Below are 24,174 nucleotides of genomic sequence, written 5' to 3'. Positions count from 1 at the left end.
TTCCTGCTTTCATGCATGATTTTAGCAGACTGGTGATATACCAACATTGCTGGTGTTGGTAAGTTTTTTTCCTAGATAAGAAATCAAAATTTCTTCTTGTCCTTTTTTCTTTGATAACAAGTCGATCAAGACCTTAAAATATTTTTTTCCCTCCTTTCCCACATGCTATGTATCTCATGTCTTCATGATGAAGAGAACACATCTGGTGGCAGATGTAGGCTGGAAGGACTATTGTCATAGTTAAGGTTAGACAAGAACTGGTTACACCACATCGATATGCCAATATAAATGTGAATACCAACCTTTGGGGCATCATTCACTTGAAAAGTTGAAACATTTTGCTCCAAGTTTGTCTTCACGGTCATATATGTAAGGTACATGAGCTTGGAAAAACATTTAGGCCCCGTTTGGAGGAGCTTTTGGTACTTTTTGGCTCTCCAAAAGCACTTTTAGATAAAATAGGGGTGCTTGGTAAAAATTTCGGAAAGCTATTTTAGCTTTTTTAGAAAGCTAAAAACAGTTTTATGGGAGAAGCTTCATTTTGGAGCTTTCCGGAAAAGCACTTTTAAGCCCAATCGGAAAGCTTTTTTTTTGGGACCAAAATACCTGTGATAAAATATAATAATTACACAAAATGTTCCTTTAATAATTGTTTAACCAATTTTATCACCTACCTAAGAAATTTGTTATATTATGAAAAATTAATTTACGCTACTAATTATAATATTTTATAATTTTATTATTATATTATACTATAAATATAATATTATATTACATTATATCATAATACATTGATATGTTATGTTAAATAATTTAATATTATATTAAATTATTATGCTATAGTATACAATATTATATTACTATATTATAATAATATTATATTACATTACAGTAATATTATACTATATTATATATTTATGTATTAATATATATTATATTTTATTATGCTCTGTTGTATAATATTATGCAATGTCCTTTATAGTCATTTTGTCATACCAAAAGTACTTTCTCAGTTTGTTTATCAAACACATGTTAAAGTGGTACAACACTTTAGAAATGTAGTTACCAAACAACAAATAACTTTTTATAAAAGCTTACTTCAGCAAGCTCTACTTCCAAAAGCTCTACTACCAATAGCTCCCCCAAACGGAGCCTTACTATAAACAAATAATATAAAGCAACTATTTTTTTCAACAATTCATATTTATGTATAGCAACTAGTTAAAGTTAAACAATTGCTTCATTTTTAATATGATGTTATCCTTGTTGGTCATTATTACTCAAATGAAATGGAAGCATCTAATGAACAATGAAAGAGAATTATTTGATACATTCAAATCCATTCATGATGAAGTCAATTTCTAGATTATTGTACACATTATAACGTTACGTAAGAAAGATGGCAAGATTATAATGACACAGCCTTATAATGCATGCAAATAAAGATTTGCTTAGTCCATAAACTTCTTGTTCCTACACACAAGATAAAATGAATAGAATGAAGTAGACAGCAAAAACACTGCATTTTCTTAAACAAACACTATCCTAACAATATTTTATCTCATAATCATATGCCTTCTGGTATTTTAAATGAGGATAAGCCTAAAAGCCTCTCTTTCCAGACCTTTTTTCCCTCTAATGGAGATTGGTTGCATATGCTTTGGTCAAAGATTGGATCCAAGATAAAAGAGCATGATTCTAAATCTATTACGTTCCTCTTTCATGGGTGTTCCTGTTCTTGGAAGGGAAACCAGCATCAAAGACCAACTGGAAATGCATGCTAAGACATCCAAATTTATAATTCACACCATTCCTCATGACTTACAATTTCCAAAATCTTCTTGAAATAATTTTAAAATGAAACAACACTAAGTGTGAGAGACATGGTACAGACCAAGTCGACAGTCTTTCAGTAATGGAATGATCTGCCTTCATCTATTATCAGGACCCATAGAGAGAACTTGAATTTTTGTTTAAACATGTTTTCAAAATTGCAGAACACAGTAATGAATGCATTATCAACTTGTATGCCCCAACATATGTCTGGGCAGGGAATAATTAGTATAAGTATGCCCTAAAAGCAATAAAGTCATCCCCTTTCTTGCTGCTCACAAAAAATCATATCCTACATGTCTTTGTAATCATATATGTGCATGTGTTTGTGCATCCAAGGAATTGACTGAATGAACCCAACTATGTCCAATACATCTAAGAAGTATTCATGCAATATCAGTGCAGTATCTCCTACCAATGTGACGGCGTTAAAGTCTGGCAAGAATATGATGAGCCTTTAGTAGTATCTAGGTATTAGGGAGTTGAAGCTATGCAGCCCTAAACTTAATTTAATATGTACGACGTTCTGCTATTCAAAATTAAGCCCAAAGCCATTTTTACGAACCCAGAAAACAAATAAATAAATAAAGTGCTGAAACAATATTAACTAACAAGGTGCAAGAGTATTTTCTGTTTCTCTTACAAATTTAATTATTGGATTGTGTCTAAGAATCTCTATTAAAATTTTAAAAATAAGTAATAGAAAGAAATCTCTTATATAAGTCAACATCTTGTCCTACAAAATCCTATAAGCACTAATTGATTGAAATAAACTGATACCAACTGAATATAAAAATCTTAAAAACATCACAAAAAATAGAACAAGAAAATGTAGTCAAAGAAACTATAATTCTTATTGTCAGTTGAAACTGGGCCGAAGTTTAAATACCTGCAACGAAATAACAGGATAAATGAGTCCAACAACTATGTCCAACAAAACAGAAGATCTTCCAGATTTCAAAGATGATATTATGAAATGGAACATCTGCAGCAATAAAAAAGGAAAATAAATTACTTTTCACTGAAGCAGCTAAAAACATGAGGTTTCAATTTCAGGAAACATAATTAAATGAAGTACCGTTTCCATCCTCTTAACATCTGTTTCAGCCTCTGAACTTGTGAAGCCATTTTTATGAATCAAATCTACCATTGAATCTATATTGTCATATTGCTTGGCACTTTGTATATTTCTAGCTAATTCAGAAGCTCTCTCTGTTAGAAACTTAGCCCAATTTTCCTTGTGAGGTGACTCAACCACGTTAATGCCCCCTTCTGCCTCTCGTAAACATCTATGTCCCGGTGTTGCAAAAAGCCGCTTGTTAGAACATACAACAGCAAGTGTCACGGCAATAGATTCTCTAACCTGCCTCACATTTATAAGTCTTAGAAGAGAGTAACAGAAGCATAATAATTGACTAAAAACAAACCATTCTTTACCAAGGGACAAATAATTGTAGCATGACCAATTCATTTAACATCAAAAATATATTTGAAGAATATATATTTGGTCAAGAACCACTGATTTAATCTCTGATAAACATTGTAACTCATATATATTACTGACAAGAAGGGATAGTATCTTCCATTAACAATTGATATACATTCAGCAGTTTTCACTTGCAACCAGCATTAACTAGGCAAGAAAATCAATTAAACTGCATTCCAAAATACTTCTAGCAAATTGGACCAATCTGAGTGATATATAAGCCTAAGAGTCAAAGTCCACACAAGACGGCAGATGGAAAGGACGTCCAATTGTAAGATACATTATCCAAAGAAAGACATCTCAAAAAATAAAATTAGCCACGTGTATGTCAGAAGTTCATTAACTCCAACTAGATGGTCCTTGAAGCCCAGGTTGTGCTAAGAACTAGGGGAAGCAATAAATTCTTAACAAGAGAAATATAATGAACTGCGATATATATGTCATATGAGCAAAACCTCCATTCAATCAGATGCTTTTTTGCATTAGCTGCAGAGGATAGAATTTGCATGCACCCTAAGTCACAGGGCTACATCCTGAGGCATCAATAAATGGCCATTTATTGCAATCCTCAATATATGAATGACAATAGACAACATGACCAATTTACCTGTGCCAACAACCAACATGTCCATGGCCCAGGAGGTAGCCACTGACGAGGGCAAATGATATTGTTTAGAATAAATCAAACACATTAGAACAGCGAGCATCCTCTGTACAATTATTATTTAATACTTAACAGTTTCCAGGACAGACTCTGGTAACAACAAGAAACTTAGACAACAAGACACTAGAGGAACAGCAAACAAAGGACTGATATATTACAAGGTCCCTTCGGTGTGTCAATCATTCAGAAAGGAATTTTATCATAACGTATCCAGTGATCACTTCAAACCATCAGAGTACATCAATAATCAAGATTTACTATAGGAAACTTTGACCAAGAGAGTATAGAGAGAGAGAGAGGATCGGCAAAGTGTTTCTCTGATGAAAGGTCCCTTGAGCTGACAGCAAATTATTGGAAATCTTTTATCGTTATAAAGAGGAACCTTGCACTTAAAAATGTATATAAGAAGAACCTATGAAGAAAAAATTACTGTCAATCCGAACCGTGATCATTTAAGCTTATATGGTAGAGACTAGAGACCAACAGGCCTAAAGTTGATTCACAAATTAAGTCTCTGTTTGATTGTCAAGGAAATGAAGAAAAGTAACCAGCATAAGGGGGAGGGGGGGGCAAAGAAATGAAAACAATAATTTTCTCTTGTTTGGTTAAGGTAAGAAAATGGCAGAGTTTTGTTAACAAATTTGTTAGGATCTGCTAGTCATCCTGATCCACTAGATTCTGTTATCCTCTCCAAAATCGGTAAAATTACAATAGAGGAAAAGCTTTTGGCTTTCTAATGAAAAGTTTTACCTTTTCTTCCTCTTTATTTTTTCCCTATTAGTTTTCCTTTCATTTCCAAACAATGAAAAAGAAGATTCCACTCTGACAGAATTTCTTTCTCTCAGTTTCATAGCAACCAAACAGAAATGAGTCCTTCCAGGAATCAGGTAGCTTTGGATATCATGACTCAAATATTGTCAGTGTTATATGCAGCCATGATGACATCTTTAGGAAACTGACTTTGGGGAAATGAAAACAATTACTAATTTGAATCCTTTCTGCTATTTGTAATTGCAATCAAGTGAGAAAAAAATGATCATGCACAGAAATTCATTTGATCAGCCTAACAAGTAATATAGGTCAACACATATATACTCAACGTCATGATATGACCATTTTGCAAAGTAAACCTTACTTGGGCAGATGGATGACTCATTTTATCCAACAACTCTTCCAGAAGCTTATCATGGTATTGAACCTCTGCAATAGGCATTCTAGGCGGAGAGATTTCAATGAGTGCAACTGAAAGGAAAGAATACCTCTTGGCCACCACATTGCTTGCCATGGTTTCAGGCAAAGGTCTTGCCAAGCATTCTAAAATTCTTTGCCTCAGAAGAGGAATTTGCGTGCCATATTTTCCTTTTCCTGTAACTGCATATCGTATGCAAGCTGCCCACTCAGGAATTGACTCCACTGATGGTGTTACAATGATCTCCTGAAGCTGAAGCATCATCCAATTGTCCCAGGCTTCCAGCAGGCCATTTATATCAGAATGAAGCATGCCAGCCATGACTTCAGCGGCCACACATTGCTTTGATCTCTCTTTCGCACTAGAAAATTCCTTGAGTATGTCCTGTAGAGCAACTAGAACTGGTGTTCCACATTCCTGTATGAGACGCTTAAAAATCCTTGTAAAGTTGGAGTAAAATGTGTTTCCTCCCACTAGAAATTTCCATCTAGGGGTACGTGGCCATGACGCTACGAAGTCAAAATAGAAAAAAGTAATTTCTTTAGCAGCCGGGCTCAGAAAGGATGACGCTCCTCGATCACCTTTAGAAGCTGAACTCTCACTCTCAGCAATTATGTGGACATGGGAGAGACTGTTTAGAGTCTCATTGAAGAATCCCTCCTCCCTTAATATCTGATTCAGAATTTGTCCAACAGATGAGTCTTTATTTTCTTTGAGATCATCATAGCAAATTTGCTGTTCCTGACTGGAGATTTTATGTGTTGCTCCCTGTAATAGAGTGTTCAGAGCAGAGATTGCCAGCATTCTCGACTGAGGGAATTGACTTTTCAAATTTCTTAAAAAATGTCCTGATATGAGATAAATATTCCATCAGAGTTAGAGATAAAGAAATAGGTGGAAGTCATTTACCAGGCAGTATAAGCCTGTACTGGTAAATAATCACCAAAGCATAATCATAATATCAGCCAGTAATCAATCAACTTCCAGGCATACTGACCTGCAGTTTCCCCAAGAATCTTGGTAGATAATTGTAAATCACTTCTAGAAGCCAAAGTTAACAAAAGTAGTACTCTGTTAGCCATCAAATTATACCTGGGGAAAAAAAAGAAAATTTGTGCCAGATCCCAGTATTCAAGACATAAAGAGATCCACATGCATGTATTGCTAGAGAAAAAGCAAAAAATGTGACCACATATGAATCATAGGTGATACTTGATGTGTATAGTTTCGCAAAGTAACAAGCTATTTGAAAACTGTGCAAGTACATACATTTATGCTTCTGCATGCAAAAATTCATGAAAAGCAGATCTTGTCAGTACCTCCAGTGCAAGCCAGTTGTGTTGAAGCTCAAGGAACTGATATGAGAAAACATATCTGCAAATTCTGGGTTGTCCAGTTGGCCATTTGAAGTCTTGAACAAACTCCTTGGTATCCCAGAAAAGTGGATGTTGTATTCAACAAACAGCTGTTGAGACACCATGATGTAAACAAAATTTAAAGATAAAATCAACATATAACTTAAATCAAGTTTATTTCATTATAATGATGTACCTTAGTAATAGCTTTCTGAGCTTTCAGTGATTCATGATGAAAGCTTCAACAACAACATAATAAAAGTTAGATCAAGAGCTTCAGACGGCAATTTTACAGAATCATGATTTCGGTTGGAGAAAAATAAGCAAAATCAGAGCAACTAGCAAAATAAAGAGTAAAGATTACCTTGTTAAAAGACCCATGATAAATGAAGAGAATGCAACTGCATCCTGTTTATAGCAGAAAGAAAAAAAGCTGTTACTGAAGACAATATATACATGCACAATATCCACGTACTTTTGTCATGCATGCACACACAAACACATGTATATTGTGGGTTGGGGGTGAGAGAGAGAGAGAGAGAGAATAAAACAAACAATTGAATGCTAGTGGGTTACTGTTGTCAAATGATGGAGAACAGTTTGTGTTGCAAGTATGGTGCAAGAGCCTAGTACTGCATGTTCTTGTGTTTTTGGATTGCGCAAGTTCCCACTTAGGGTGAGAACACACTTAGCAATCAATACCGGCCAGCGTTTGAGCAACTTTGAAAGAGATCTTCCAGCAAGCCTAAATGTTTGAGGAAATAAAAATCAATGAGATACATTGAACCTACAAGCAGGAATATTAAAGAGGAAAAAAACACTAGCACTCCTTGCAATTCTTTAATAAGGAAAAATGGTATCCCATTCAACGGAAACATTGCACTCGTATAGACACAATAGGCACTCTATCATAAAAGTACATTAGCAAATCTCTCCCAGTAATTTTAAAAATTAATAACAAAAAAAAGGGATTGTCACTGGATAACAATAAAACTATGCCTTTAAACCAAAGTCCACCGAACCGGTATCGGAACCCGTACCGGTCGATTACGATACCGGATCGGTACCGTACCGATACATGGTACGCTTGGGCGTGCCAGTTCCCCCTTTTTTTAGCACACCTATTTTTTAAGTTATTCAAGTTTAATTAATTGGTAATCAATATTTTTCAAATTTTTCAACAATTCTAAGTCTAATTTGACATTATTTTGATGTTTTTTGATTTTTTATGATATTGATTTAACCTAAATAATGCATCCTTTTGTTTTAAAGTGATAATAATTAGTGAGATGTTACATGCTACAATAAGCAACATGAAATATCCTAAAATCAACTAGTGAGGTGAAAAATATAAAATAATACAATCAATCACATACCGCTATCAAAAATCTCGTCGAGTGGCGATATCTCATGGACATCCGGATCATTAGCATAGTCAGAAGGCACATCAGTCCACCCCACTAACCAAGCGGTGTAGTCTTGTATGTTCGTCCCATAAGAAATATGTTATAGGTGATAAGCACTCTTGAATCTCTCATTGAAGCTATAGCTCTGAGAGGTGTCCTGTATCTAATAAAACGACTGTAAAGGAGCATATCCGAATAAGCCGGCAGCAAAATCCGACCCGTAAGATGCTCCAGACTACTTAGGATAGTAATCGCCGGAAGATGCCTTAGATGCATCATATCCATATCCGTATCCGTATGGGTCATACGCTGCCTGTGGCTACGGATAATAGGATCCAGTTTACGACTCGGAATCTGATACATCTATGGATTCTACTCCAGATGTGAGGTTATCTGCAGCTACATCGTATCCTCCTGAATGACCTCAAAAATTTCGTCTTCTATATTCAATCATATTCTCATGGGCTCTACCAGATCGTGCACTATCCCTATCTTGTATAGCATGCGTAAACTGAGACTCACCGGTGAATTAAAGACCATCCTGCGACCGTGTCTTATAAACGATAGGCCCATGTCCTCCACTCCCTTTCTGGCCAGCAGATCTATGACCGCCAGAATTGCTGCTCATGGTCTCTAAATCTGAGTGAACTGGCTTCTCCACACTCTCCATGGGAGCTACAGGTGTCTTTTATTTTTTTGGTATGCTAAGCAGTTGTCTGCTTACCCTTCGTGCCCCTCTCCGCTTGGCTATATTGGGAGGATGGATGTCGCCCTTCTGATTGAGTCGACCGGGTGGCGTAGAGGCCTTGTCTAAGCATCTCTCGATCATATCTCTGAGAGGATATTTCAGATAAGGAGTTATATAGTGACCAGCTCCCCAGTAACCCTTATGGCTATGGCTGATCAACTAGAAAGATGCGTGGAATATTGCAATTGGCCTATTGCCCTGCATTGACCCTAGCCTCACTAACTACGAAACTGGCCGGTCGTGGAGGCGATCCTCGCTTATCAAGCTCTGGCTCCTACTGGTGGCCCACAACCGATCTGATCATAAGATCATCCTCATCAACAAAAACACTATGGATCGGATCTGTAAGCTCCACTTTTTGCTGAATGCACTTTAGCCTCAATCTCAAATTGTATTGAACATATATAAGGTCATTGAGATGTTTCTGTGTCAAAAAACTTCTATATTTGCTGTGGATGAGGGCGAAGATGGATCAGTTGCGCTCACAACCACTCGAGAAGACCGTCTAGAAGAGATTCAAATAGCTAGTCGCTTAAAATTTTTTGCGAACAAACCAAAATAAATCCACCATAAAAATATTCAAAAAATTACATATAAGATAATATCATATTAATACTCATCTAACGCCAGATAAATGTCCTCTTGATATGTAATATACCTGGATTCATTCTTTTCTTATATATGACAACTGCTAAGACTCCAAAGCTGCTAGTGCCCTTTCTAAATATTTTGGTCTGTTAAAAAAAATCATGTTGTAATATGTTAATAATTGAAGATACCAATTAACTTACATATGTCACTTATGTTAACTTACCTCTTCTAAACATAGGGCCATGACTGCTGGATCAAGCTCCATCTTGTAAATCACATTGCACAAAATGGCTAGAAATTCGTCATCCATATCGATTCCAGCTACGGTGTACTAAAACCTCGGATTTAAGTAGTATGCTACAGATAGAGTTCGATATTGTTTTAGTAAACTTGTACAAGTACAGAAGCATACTAATTTTTAATGTTCTTGCTTGCTAAATGCAAATCCTTACCTATCTGATAGTCCCACCGTTGCTCAATAATGTCGATGTACTCTTAGGCATATAGTGGATTTGTCTCTTTGATCTGAATCATTGTCCTCCATCATATGATATAAGAAGCCCATCTAGGGATACCTCTCACTGTCCACGACCCGAAACACTTCATGCAATGGCCTGATAGCCTTCTCTATCTTCTCGGCCCACTGCCAAAATATCAGCCTCATCACCAAGTCCTTGACAATGCTCCCTTTCATGCCGGCCCTTGCAAATCTACTTTCTTGCCACTCAGGACTACACACATTTGACGTATAGCTGTTTTTCTCTCAAGGCTATCAAGTGCAACGTAGTTGGTAGCAAACTATGCGACTCCTAGTATCAAGATCTCCTTCTTAGCATACCTTCTCATCAATGAAAGAACCCATGTATGATTATAAATATATATAATAATGGTTTAGGCTATCTCCATTGTCTGCTACACCCTATGAATCTTCGCAATGTCCATTAACATGAGGTCGATACAATATGCAGAACATAGGGTCCAAAAAATGTGGTTGTCGCTCCATCAAGATCTCTCCGGCAGCCTTATATTATGGCACATTATCAATGATGACCTGCACAACATTCTCCTCTCCTATCTGATCAATTACCTCCAATCTGAGAATATACATGGTGTTGCGCACTTGATCGGAAGCATCAACTGACTTATGAAAGAAAATTTTCATATCACAATATGTCAAGAAGTAGATAATGCTCCATCTGATAGGACTGATCCAACCATCACACATCACCATCAGTCCATATATGGGCGACTTGCTCTTGTATGAGACAATCTACTTCTCTAGCTTCTCATTATTGTTAAGAAGCTCACTGTAGATATCCTTCGGTATTGGAGGATCTACACCGGCATCGACAACCTATATGGAGAAAATGGCGCAGCTATAGTACATATTGTCTTCTACATTAACTAGAATATGGCTGAAATAGAACTAGGATCCAATAACTCACCAAATATCCTTCTTCTCAGCTTTCTTCAGCATTATGTCAAATCTTTGTTGCTTCGAATCCTTTTTGAAAAAGGCGTGTGGATCTAAATCATGGATAGTGGCTCCTGGTGGAATCTCTCTAGATGACTTTTTTTTGCTACCAAAAGCCTCAGCATAGATGCATTACAGCCACCAACTCTGCTAAGGGCCTCCCCGACTGAGGTTTTCCTGAACTCCGGATCTACTTTGCTGCTTGTAGAATCGGAGTCCGACTTGTAGTATGAGAGCCCAAATTGAGCTCTATGCCTGAATGGCAGCAATGGATCTATGTCTCCTCGTCATCTGGAGCAGACGCCTCCTCTGACTCTCTCGAGTAATAGGAAGGTAACTCTGTTGCTTGATGGTCCACCTCTGCCTTCTTCTTAGCAACACTCTCCTTCGCTACTTTGAAATCAGCGAAATGCTTCTTCATCAGCTGTCGAACTTCTTATGAGCATTTTTGGCACATACATAAGTTGAGATAACTCCTAGCTAAGTGTTGCTTGAACTTGGTTACTCCTTCTCCCTTGAACTCTGTGTTGCACCAGTTACACATTCAATGGTGCCGACCCGAGAGCATTTGCCCATGATCTCAACCAATGTCACGCTCTGGCTTCTTTTTCTTCAATGGTTTCATTCCTGCAGGTTTATCAAGTACATTAATTTATCAATTATTTAAAAATAGCAAAATTTTATTACAATGAAGGTAATTTTTTTAGTTCAAAAAATATATCTGATTTATCTAATACATAATCCAGAATCGGCGGAACCGTCCCGAATCGGATGGTTCCGTCCGTTCCAAGTCGTCCCGGCGGCTCACCGAGACAGTTTCGGCAACAGAAACAAAAACCGTTGCCGGAGGCAGAGAAGAAAGAAAGAAAAAGAGAGCGAGCAGGGGAGGAAGAGGGAGGAAGGCTGGTGGAGGGTGGAAGAGGGCCGGCGAAGGCCGGTGGAGGGTGGCGGTAGGCGGAGTCACAGCTGTTCTCCTATTTCATTCGAAATAAAGATCCAGCCGCTAAAAAATTTTAAACTTTTTAAGCGAAGTCGGCAAATCGCTTGCCAACTTCACTTAAAAATAGCAAATTTTTTAATTTTGCGATTTTTAAGTAAAATCGGCAAGCGATTTTGTCGATTTCACTTAACAATCACAATTTTTTTAGCGTTCAGGCCCCCCTATTTCAAACGAAACAAGAGAATGGCCGCGGCCTCCACTACTGCCCCTCCATTGGCCTCCATCAGCCTTCCACTCTCCTCTTTTTCTCTTCTGTTCGTCCTCTCCTCTGCCTCTTCTACTATCAGTACGGGCCCGCACCGACTCGTCCTATCGGACCACTAATACGATGCCCGATACCGATTCCGCCAACGTTGCATAATACTATTTTTTTATAAATTTTTATTTATAGATTTTTAATAAATTTTAAATTAAAAAAATATGTTTAAATACAATAAATTCAAAAAAAATATTTTTTATTCAAAAAATACCTCTGAAATATGTATTATGTACTACTAATTTTCATAATTTTTGGTATTAATGATATATTTTTAATTTTTTTAAAATTTAAAAAATAATTTTTAAATATAAATATTTTAAAAAATTAATTTCAGCTTAGATCCATGTAGAACCCAATAATGGATGCTACATATATTTTTCTAAGCTCGTGGGCATGCATCAAAGGCTACTTATTTCTTAATTTTTTTCAAATTTAGGCTTGGATATTCCTTTAATCGCGCTGAATCGGTGTGATTTTTGTCGTGGGAGAAAGGGTAGACATTTAGAAAAAAAATAAATGTTGGGAAGACCGGAGAAATTTCTCGGGCCTTCCTAACATCCTCTAATAACAAAAGAAAGGGGGAGGGGGCCTGATTCCGAACTGGCCAATTCGAGACCGGTCCCGATTTTAACAGCCGAACCGACCCGGTCCCCCACCGGGTCGGCTCGGTATGGGCCGAACCGGGCGGTTCGGTCCAGTTTGGTTGACCTTGGTTTAAACCTTCAAAAAGCTCTCATTATTTTTGAAAAGCTATTATATAGAAAAAAGATAATCAGAAGCACTTATGATTATGAACATTCAATCAATGCTCAAGTCATCAAGCAAATCAAATAACAACCATCAAAAGAAATGCCTCGTCTTCCATCAGTAATGGTGAATAAGCTGTGCAGTGAAATCACTAGAAAAGTAGCAGACGTACAGTATTTTACTTTGCATATTGAAAAATAAATGTGTTGGAAATTCAAATTAAGAAACTGTAAGATCAGATCATTGAAGGTAACTTGTAAGAAACAAAGGTATAATCTACTATTGAACTTACGAGCGAACTGTTTCATAGTTGTGCAAAGAGAGATCTAGAAGATCCTCCATAAGAACAATCACGTGCTCTGAAGGAGAGATGTTGCTATCTGTACGAAATTTATGATACGACGATTGTGAAGATCTCCATGTATTAAGCATGTATGCCTTGTCAATAAGTGCCCACCTGGGCCTGGAAACACGAAGCATAACTAGCCTCTTAGAGCATAAAAATAACCATAAATTTAATGCTCTAGTCACATGATACCGCCACTTATTGACAAAATGAGCTATCACCTTTTCTTTCCTTGGGCATGAGAAAACACAATAAAATTACAAGGAGGCTCAATTAAAGCAGCAGATTCCAACTTCCATGCCTGAATGTGATTTGACCATTCTTTATATTCCAAGCTTCCTATATGTATATTATGCAAAGAATAATAGCAGAAAGGTCATAAGCACAATATCTTGTGAAGTCAAAAACACTAATGAACAACTTGCAGGACTCCATAATGTACTTTATTTGGTTGCCGTGTTCGTACCAAAATTTGCTAAAGCATCCATAACATGAATGGTAAGTATTAGAAGTATGCTATCATCTGTTCTTTCTTTCAGTAAATATCTGTCAAACATGTAGCAGCAAATGAGCTTTAGCAAGACAAGAGAAAAGACTAAGAAATACTATCAGGCATCAAGCATTACTTGCAAGCTACATGTATATGATGAGCAGCTCTTTCCCTCATTTCTGAGCTACCAACAGACAAGCCAATTGCTCCCGATATTAAAAAGTCACTATGATTCATATCTTCAGTGCCCTTGTTCCAATATGATGGACGCATATCAGGCAAGCATGACATCACGCCTTTCAATGAAGAGTAAACACGCAACAAAGTCACCTTCAGGTGTTCCTTCTCATCGCCTATGCAAACAATTGCATCAATAATTATAGCAACACTTGCAGAGTAATGCAAATTGGCACACGATTGATCACCAGAAATTAAACAACTTTCACAATAGGAATGAACCCGAGCAGCAGACCAACACATAGACTCTTAACTGAATTAAGTAACAAAAATTAATGGCATAGAATTGAAAATTCTAATGCAATAAAAGATTAGATAGGCAATCTTAGTCAAGAATTCTCCAACAAAATTTTGTGATTGCTCTTTTGTTTTTTCATGAGCTTAGCCTAGGATGGCAATCAATGATAAATTCCAAAAGGTCATCATACATAAATGGGATAAATCCTGGTTTCTAAGGTAATTCAATTCCTTGAAGGGGAAAAAAGAATAATTCCATGAAACACCTAATGCATTATGTAACGAAATACAACAGTTTGCCAGTATCTACCATTTAGGGAGATATTTGGATTGGGTTCTTTCATCAATTCAAGAACTGCTAACAGGAACATTTTAAAAAAAAGGAAGATACGTTATATTTACCTGCCTCAGAATGCATTTTCGTCTGACATATTCTGAGAAGATCATCCAAAGCAGATTGAAAATGAAGATCTAAAAGCTCATTTGCAAAAGAGAGTTCATCTTGACTAGGAATGTGCCACTCGGGGAGATAATTGAGCTTCTTTTTTATTTCATTTTCATAATCTTTGGAGCAAACCCAGTCTTCCAAAACAGAAGAAACAGGCTGACAAGAGAAAGGCCTACACAACCAAGATTATACATCAGTGTATGTAAACATTGACCAGAAACTATTTAGTCTGCACAAATATATGATGTCTAATGACAGGAAATGATAAATTTCTTCATACTTGTGCTGGTTGATGGGGTAAAAGAGGACCAGGCTTCCAAGGAGAGAGCGAAGGACATGATCACCAGCTCCATTGACCTATCATTTGGAAGCTACCTCAGCATTACCAGAGTTAAAAAGAATTAAAAGAATTAAAAAAAAATACATAAACAAAGCATCAAAAAATTAACTGAGTACAAGTAGTCATTAAAAAATGATGCAGCATGAAATTAGCTTAAAACCTTCCATGACGGGGCCTGAAATGCTGATGCAATTGCTTCTTTCAGTTCATCCTTGTAATGAAGCAACACAGGACCCCCATAACTAATGGCTATTGCCAAAACTTTTAGAAGGTACTCAACTGCTGTTTCCAGGGCTGGTGAAAGTGTAGCCTGCAACTAAATGAAGTTCACAACAGAACATTAAGCAATAAAAGGGACATTATAACTATTTGGTATAAAACAAACCTTGGTAGAAGATGATGTACCAGAAGATCCTCCACCAAAACCTGAAACCGGTATTTCTCTTAATGAGGTGGTTATAGCCATTAGGATTGGTTTAATAAGGTGGATTCCTGCCTCTTCTGGATTAGAATGAACACAGGCACAACAAAGAAGCCCAATCTCTACTGTAGCTCCAGGAAGGATGTTTGTGTTGACAAACTTGGAAATTTTCTTTAGTGACTGAAAAGTTTTACAAGGGAAAAAAGGGAGTTATAACATCACCATGATCTGAAACGGAAGAGAAAATGATGGCAACTAAACAGCTTGACAATAATAACAAAAACAAAAACCTGATTAAACAAAGGTGCAGACAATTTCCCAAGCAGGATTTCCAGCATGAAGAAATAGAATGAATTGTCAGCAACAAGAAACGTTCCTGATGTTAATGATGTCTGGATACCCTCATTCCTGCAGGTTCCATAAAACAAAGATGATTTAACTAGTAATTGGATTTTATCTATATATAAACATGGAAGAAGCACTAGCATGGAGTAAAGATATCCTAATCCATGAATGGAGCTACTTACACGACATTACTTGTTTCCAAATGTTGAAGCAGAGAAAATAAGCGACAAAAGAACTCATCTAGCCATTCTGATAAACTGATGGTTTGCAGGAATGCAGGCCCATCATCACTACCACCCACCATAGCTAGCTGAAATTACAAACAAATAGTAAGATCAAACATATCTACATTACTAAAATGAGACGTACAAAATGTACATTGATACTTACGTTGGAAAAAATAGAACCAATTAATTGCATGGTTGCTAAGGTCTTTGGTGGATCATTAGCATCCATACCAAGCAATGCATTAGAAAGAGATACGACTATAAGATCCATGTAAGCATCAGCAGTATCCCGGTCATCAGTTTGAGGGGGAGCAGAAACAGAAGCAAGAAAAAGTGAACGGCCAGCAAATGCCACTGATGTGACAGCAGTTTTCAGCTGGTGAGTAGCTGTCATCTTGTTCACATCAAAAAAAAGTAGCTGTAATCTTGTTCAGAAACCAAAAATATAACTCATCTGTAATCAAAAGAAAAAGCTTATAAAGAAGAAAACCCTCAAGAAAATTATTGTTGGTCTTGTCACGTCTAGATGTTTATAATAAATTAAGTGGCTGAGTAGTAAGTATCCAAAAATGCTAGATTCATCTAGAATACCAGCAAGCTAGTCAGTTCCAGAGCATAAAAGAAGAAATACTTACAGTCTCTAAGGCCAATTGAAATCTGGATGCAATAAATGGAAGGACCAAAGAGGGCTCCACATATGACAAAATTGAAGTTGCTACAGCAACTGTTTTGGCAAGGGATTCATTTTTGCTATACTGACCACGATCAATTAATTTCAGTGTCACTTTGACAAAAGCAGCCCTTTCTAGATTTCCCAAACATGAATCAACCTGTTTCCTTTCTCCTGTCTTACTGCATATATGTAATTTTAATCAGACAAATTTATGTGGACTGAGCATTGAGGATTTATAACTAACTTGCATCAGCATCTAAATTGACTTCTTACAGCTGCTCATCCTTAAGGCGCTTTTGGAAGCTAATCACCAAGTGCCGCAAGAAACGCTCCAATGAGTATGTCCAGCGACCTCCATTAGAAGGATGGTAATATCTACATTGCCAGAAACTACCATCAATTTAATTCTGAAAGGAAGTGATATCACGAAAAGGCATCTCTAAGTGAAAAGTGATCTGAAAGAGGTCAGAAACGGACTGTTCTAATAATTTTGCCAATCTCTCGAAGTACTCTTGAGCCAAACTACCAGGCTTTAAGAGATGCACCTGAGATAATACGATATATCATATAAGTTAACAAACTAAAATATACTATGCAAATTTAGCAGAGTTTCAATTGAATTCATATTTCCTTATGATGGATACATGAGTCCTTATGACAAATTAATTTGGCATAACAAAAGTACAAAAGATGTCTTACAATTGACTTTGCTATAGCCTCAGCAGGTGTGCCTGTCTTGCTGGGAAACAAGAACCACGTATTCCTAGGGACCACTAAAGGGAAGGCATATGATCCATTCCCATTTGAAACAGGAACCTGAGCACACCAAATAGCATAACATTAGAGCAGATATATCATCTCAGCCTATGTGACCATGACTGCAGATGAAGAAAAGTGAAATAGCAAAATGCATTTAGGCTTAAAAACATAGCAAATTACATGAGGAAGTTGGTTTTACTTTCTAGGTTTAACTTATACCATTGGCTATCTTACTAAACCAAGGTCCGAGTGTCACTATGGTACATGCCTTGCTACTGACACTCAGCATAGGGGCTGTACCAGTACAGTGCAGTATACCCCTTATCAATCAGTACAACAAACCATGTACTAAATATAAGTGCCAGACCAAAAGGAGTCCAAGAAGCATTTCAAACAAATAAACACCAAAACAACCTCTCCACATGAGCAGATAAGGCTGCGTGCATCTGATCCACTACATACCCCGTAGTGGAGGGAGCCTCATGCATAGGACACTCTTCATGTTGTCTCGGATACTACATAAAGAAGTAAACTACCTAAAAATCATGTTAAAATGTTGACCAGTTAGGCATAATCTTTTTCTCTTTTTCTATTGCCTATCTCAGCTAGTATGCCACACAGTCATCAGGAAAACATCTTGCCTCACCTCAAACATGTTTAAGAATCGTGTAAAAAGTGCTGGCAAAAAACCTTCCCAATCAATTGACTTGCAACTCTTTGTACAACGCGCAATGACAGAAGCCCACTGAATATCCCAAAATTGGCAATTTGGTACAGAATCCCAGAGATCAAGACACTGCTTAAGCCAAATGCTGCAGCCAGAAGTAACAATGGAAGGCAAACAAATAGTTGCAGATGGTGGAGAAAAGTAAATCATGTAGCTCTTATATATGTTTTTCATGTACCTTGTAAAGTAGTTCCGATTCTCCAAGTTCATGGGTAGAAAGAGTCTCACAAATCCAGCACCTCAAAGGCTGAATTATGCCATGGATTTTCCATTAAAGCGCTGCTAATTTTAAGTGACACAGAGAAGTGCAACCAAGAGGAAAGCTAGTGAGCAGGATTACAACTTTATAATGTTCAAATTCAAGTAGAATCCCCACAATTGATTGCAACTTGTAATTTCGGCAGATACATGGTGTTGTTTGTCTGCATGGATCTAACTTCTAATGATGAAAAGACAACATTATTAGAGCCAGAAAGAAATGCATGCCTCTGGAACACTAATTAATCACACATACAAAGGGGAAGTAAAGTAAAATGCAATATCAACACTGATTAACTGAATAACATGGCAAGTGAATGGCATGATAAATGATTGTCAATCTAACACTATAAAATACAGATTTGAAGAGATGCATATGAAATATTTATTCATTGCTTGTATCAAGAAACAAAGGTAAACATTGCCAACAGGGACTGCTGACATCTCTTGAGCCAAAAAGATGCTTGCTCGAATGATTCTTCTAAATGTTGAAACAAGGGCTTATAGGTCAATTACGTATCACATTAATGTAGACCTAGCCACATTAATTATCTGACTTCCTTTTTTAGGCTCCTAGTAATCAGCCCAAAGTTGGGCTGGCCCAGTTGGGTAAATGACTCGGGTTTGCATCAAGTAAACTGACCCACTACTAGTGTTGGTTAATCCTTGTCCAACATGCTGGCAGGTTAGGTTGGACTTGTGTCAATCCAATGCTGAACTGCCACACCTAGTAGAAGTCTACCTGACCCACTGGCACATATATTTAATCATCTACTGCATGAGAATTGTGCATTGGGGGCCCATCATTGATTTCCATCAATTCTAAATTTTAATTGGAATCATTGGTGGGATTCTAGTATTTTCATCATAGCCTTGTATCTCTGTGGTAGTTGGAAATGACATTGGTATTATTTTTTCCCGGGCAACTCAAGTTCCTGAAGACAAGCCACATCGTTAAAATTATGGTGTAACAGAGATTTAAGGGCCCACCTGAGCAAATGGTTAGAACCTGCAACAGTCTACAAAAATTAGAAAGATTCTAGAACATCTAGTTTCTACATATATATCTAAGATGGCCTTGGGCTAGTTGGAAAGATCCCTTCGAGATCTATAATCATGAAGTCGATATTTTCAGCCCTTGGTCAAATTCACTTGTTTTGAGGACCAAGACTGGCTAAAGACTTCAGCTGTAATTTAGCGGCAAATTTGTTCCAGTTTATGTGACATTAGTCATCCACTAGGCATTGTTTAGTTAAAAGCTGGAGATACAGTCAAGATTAGAAATTCTCTAGGGTTACTATTGTTGGCAATCTATTTAAAAAGCTATCAGAAGGGTTGCAAGCAGATTGGTTCTTTTGAGATTTAACAATTATGAGATTTAAGGATATATATACCATGGTCTACCCCGCATTTTCTTTTCTCCTCCTCTTGACCCTCTTCCTATTCTTCTCCTTCTATAATTAATATTCACTTCTTCCTAAAGATTCTAGGGGTTCTCCAAGTTCACATTCCACATCACATTGCAATGAGTTAGATCCTTCTTTCTTGATGATCAACTAACTATTGCATCAAACCATGCAATGTGCTTCATATTATGATAAAAAAACCAAGGCAGTCAAGCAAATACAGCTATTTAACATGGGAATAGTGTAATAAAGTACCTAGTGCTTGCCATAAACAATAAATAATTAGTCTATTGATTGCCTAATAAGATAGGCACTACAACTCAACAATTCTTTATAATTCTAGCCACTACAAGTCAACAATTGCCTTTAATCTGTTGTTCACCAATATAAATTCACCTTTCTTATGAGTCATCAAGATAGATATCTTGCACCTAGCATGCCTTATAATCCTAGCCACTACAACTCAACAATTGCCTTTACTTTGTTGTTCACCAATATAAATTCATTTATCTTATGAGTCCTCAAGAGAGATATTGCATCTAGCATGCCGGGTGATTTTCCCCTAGATCTAGATAAATTCATTTATTTTATGAGCCCTCAAGATCGATATTTTGCATCTAGCATGCCTTATAATTCTAGCTTTAATCCGTTGTTCACCAATAATTTCATTTATCTTATAAGTCCTCAAGATAGATATCCTGCATCTAGCATGCCAGGTAACTTTACCCTAGATCTAGATTGACTTTTCCTCTTCTTATGAGTCCTCAAGATAGATATCTTGCATCTAGCATGCCTTATAATTCTAGCCACTACAACTCAACAATTGCCTTTAATCTGTTGTTCACCAATATAAATTCATTTATCTTCTGAGTCCTCAAGATAGATATCCTGCGTCTAGCATGCTGAATGCTTTTCGCCTAGATCTAGATTGACGTTTTGTCTTCTTCTTCTTTGTTTGAGGAGGTTCCGACTTCTGCTCAATGATTAAGAATTACTATTTTGCTGATTTCCGCTTTGATCATGATTAATTCTGATGATTGGCTGTTGCAAGCCAAGTTAATGAGAATTCCCCTGCTGGTGTTGTTATTTATATTAATTTAACCATCACGTTCAGAGTAAAACTCAGATTTTTCACCAGAGAATTCTCCAGAATCAACATTGACAAATGTTCCACAACCCTAGGGTTCACCTAAAACCAACAAGACACAGCACCAATTCAAAAGATTATGCAATGTAAAGACTCAAACATGAAGTCTATAGACCTTAGATGTTTTATATAAGTCACATAAGATGATCATGATATAGATAGGATTAGGCTCATTGGTACTTGGTCAATATTTGTGTTTGAGTTGTCAGCTAAAATGTTTCCAACAATCAAAAGTTCAAAACCTAGTTTTTTTTTTTCTGAGACATTCAAAACCTAGTTCACAGCATTACGTTGATTAAAGCTAACCTCCCAAAACCTAAAGGTTCTAATTCAATTCTTTCTGGAGTTTTTAATCTTTCAAGACTTTTTGTTGTCCTTACTAGTTTTTAAATGTCATATGCCTAACCATCTACCTTCCACTTAAAGTTAAGTGGCTACTGATCCCACTGTAACCTTTCATCAACCTATGGAATACCACCGATATTAGGAACTCCTAAACATAAGAATGCTGACAAGTTTTGCAATCAAGTTTCATAAAACAAAGAAAATGGATGGGCTACACTTGCAAAAAAAAAATAATAATTTGTAGCATGGTTTCTCCAAAAGAACCACCCCACCTGGATTTCATATCAGCAAGGTGAGGTGATAACTAGTTCTGTTCTCTTTTTCATTATCAAAGGCCAGGCCAGCAATATCATTGACTGTAATGTTTCTGGTTGACAAGAAATTTCCCAACCACCAAGTCATGCATGACAATAAACTTAAAAACCAATGAAGAAAAAAGCAGGTACCTGAACTCTGACCATATTTCAGAAGCAGAACCTGCAGGAAAGAACATCCGGCAGGATTGGATAAGACGTGTGACAGTTTCAAAATGCCGCTGCCTCAATCTCCATCCCTCAGGGCCTGTATTTCTGCTTAACATAAACATACTCAAGTTTTAAAAAAAAGGTGATCCAAATTTGAACCAAAAATTCAGTTAGTGAGATAACTCCGCCATAATAAAGACCAGCTACATCCTTAAAACAGTAGGTCACGCAAGAAATTCACAAGTCAACAATGAAAGAAAATGATGATACAAAGGCAAAGCTCCAGACAAGTACTAAGAGAAAAATAGATTCATGATCTCTGCAATTTGATTTGCCAAGACAGCAAAAGTTCATTCAAAGAATAAGGTCGCTATGTACATTAAACCATTTGGATTGCATCCACATGAGAATTGTTATGACTACATAGTTCTATAAGCAAATTTTAACCTGATATTAACCCTCTTAGTGGTCTCGAGTTCCTAAATGAAATGGTTCGGGATGCAAAAAGGACCTGTCATCAAATCTAGACACCAAGATGGTGGATCAGGAGATAGCTAGGCAGATTAAACAAGCATCCAAGAAGTAACCTCCAACACTAAGTTTCCTTAGTCTTGTAGAGAGTCTAGAAGAAGAGAGGAGAAGACACATTTTATGCACAGTGTTAGATTTACCATGGGACAGTTACATGCTAAAATACCTTCCTAGTGTGCAAATTGTGTCTTAACTTAATAACACCTCCAAGCGACAGTAGTATATAACTAAATCTAATTTGACATAGGGCAGCACAGTGCATAAGGCTCCAGTCATTGCAGCATACAAAGAGGATATATTCATGTTTCGAACCCATGACACCTATGTTGCAATGGAGCAACCTTACCGTTGTGCCAAGGTGAGATCTCTAATCAGATCTTCCATTGTTCTCCTTGACTACACTGTCATTCCTTTTTCTCTAATCAGATCTCTTGTTTCCAGGAGAAGGTTGCTTTAAATTTCCCAACTTCCCAATACCACATACAAGTAAGGTTTCATCTAAGTGATAGTCATGATCATCAGCTAAACGATAGAGATGAATAGGCATGAGGATTCATAACTATATATTATGGGCACTTGAACATTTCAAAGTTAAAAAATCCAAGGATGACTTACTCCTGGATCATGAACAACATGAGAATACACCACGAAGATCTGAACAAACTGGAAGAGTTAAATGCCTCTATTACTAAGTTGACAGTGACTTACATAACTACAAGATGTGCGCATGCTACACAATATACAAGAACAGCCTTGATGATGCGTTTGCTTTGAGGATATGAAGCAGTAGGACCGGAGGGTTAAACAGGAAAAAATCACCGTTTAAAGTGTGTGTGCATCAAAGTGTCGTAGAAAGGTCTCCACTGAATGCTCATTGACTTCGTTAATTTCTTTCCATGGTTCTTCAGCAGCTTGACTAAGATATTTCCCCATCTAACCTAAATAACATAAACGAAATTCAGAATCACACTACAACAATAAAGCAAAATTTCATCAAAAGCAGAACATACCAGTTGAATCCCATTCATATTATAATGGCATAAGTATCATGCTTACCTGAGCATAAAGCTTGTTCTCTGATGCATGAAACACCTGCAAACCAAACTCCACAATCTCCTTTACATCTGCCGGAGAAACTTCACTTTTTGCTTTTAAGAAACTAGAAAAGATTGGAAAAACAAAAGGTGTGACCCCACGGCAACAATGAACAGTTAAAAAGTTAATTAGAATAACCAAAAGGATAAACAGGAGGAAAAAGGAAAGATGGATTGATAGAGCAAAACAACGAGGGCATCCATCCTCACATTCCATGAAAAACAAAACATGAGTCAAGAACAATTAAAACACCAAGAAACGAACTAGAACTTGAAAATTGAAACTATGAAATCCAACGTCATCAAATCTTAGAAAAAAAAACAATCTTTAGCATTTACTATTAACCGTCACAAATTTTCGCTCACTAAGACCGTCAAGAAAACCAACACTGAGCTCAATATCAAACAAATTTATCAATTTGAAGCGCCTGAGACGACAGAAAACAATCAAAGATAAACCCTAGAAATCAAGAACGGGGGCAAATCAAGAAACGAGTGAAAGAGGTGGGGAGGAGAGAAGAAAAAAGAGATAAACAAAGGATCGACTCACAGGCCGATGATGGAGATCCACTCGAGGGTGGAGTAGATGGAGTCAGGATCATCCGGCCGCCACGAATCCTTCACGGATCTCACCACGGCGGCGAACGACTCCGCCTCCCTCTTCGTCTCCTCCGCCACCGGCGGCGGAAGCCATGCGTTGTAGAGATGCATCCCCCCCCCCCCCCCCCCGTCCCTCGCTCTCTCCTCTCTCGCCGTAAGCTGCTTGCTCGGGAGTAGGCGATTTCTTGATTTCGTGCGCTGGGGACCGGTCACATATTTATCCTGCTCTCCACTGTCCTCGTCCTCAAGGCGAGAAGCGCAGTACAATATTTCTCTCGTTTCGTCTTTCCCCGGGGGAAGACGCGCAGGCTTGACTGCCTGTACGAA

The 24,174-nt window shown here is 37.2% G+C and overlaps 1 protein-coding gene across 1 annotated transcript in view; it reads right to left on the bottom strand.

Annotated features, from left to right (window-relative positions):
* LOC103718470 (proteasome activator subunit 4-like) overlaps positions 1–24,174 on the bottom strand; it is a 29,821-nt gene extending 5,647 nt beyond the window's left edge. Inside the window, 30 exon segments of the mRNA XM_039130741.1 lie at positions 2,723–2,818; positions 2,912–3,196; positions 5,119–6,020; positions 6,170–6,264; positions 6,492–6,637; positions 6,724–6,766; positions 6,892–6,935; positions 7,104–7,272; positions 13,045–13,215; positions 13,320–13,437; positions 13,565–13,644; positions 13,725–13,941; positions 14,465–14,682; positions 14,791–14,867; positions 15,011–15,160; positions 15,236–15,451; positions 15,562–15,679; positions 15,799–15,926; positions 16,007–16,237; positions 16,479–16,695; positions 16,790–16,891; positions 16,994–17,061; positions 17,216–17,332; positions 17,922–18,087; positions 18,181–18,244; positions 18,247–18,281; positions 21,605–21,727; positions 22,973–23,091; positions 23,210–23,312; positions 23,798–24,174. Coding sequence (XP_038986669.1) covers positions 2,723–2,818; positions 2,912–3,196; positions 5,119–6,020; positions 6,170–6,264; positions 6,492–6,637; positions 6,724–6,766; positions 6,892–6,935; positions 7,104–7,272; positions 13,045–13,215; positions 13,320–13,437; positions 13,565–13,644; positions 13,725–13,941; positions 14,465–14,682; positions 14,791–14,867; positions 15,011–15,160; positions 15,236–15,451; positions 15,562–15,679; positions 15,799–15,926; positions 16,007–16,237; positions 16,479–16,695; positions 16,790–16,891; positions 16,994–17,061; positions 17,216–17,332; positions 17,922–18,087; positions 18,181–18,244; positions 18,247–18,281; positions 21,605–21,727; positions 22,973–23,091; positions 23,210–23,312; positions 23,798–23,958 — 4,779 coding nt within the window. The 5' untranslated portion in view covers positions 23,959–24,174.

Source organism: Phoenix dactylifera, chromosome 1 (assembly GCF_009389715.1).
Source record: "Phoenix dactylifera cultivar Barhee BC4 chromosome 1, palm_55x_up_171113_PBpolish2nd_filt_p, whole genome shotgun sequence".
NCBI lineage: Eukaryota > Viridiplantae > Streptophyta > Magnoliopsida > Arecales > Arecaceae > Phoenix > Phoenix dactylifera.
This window is presented reverse-complemented; position numbering and strand designations above follow the sequence as displayed.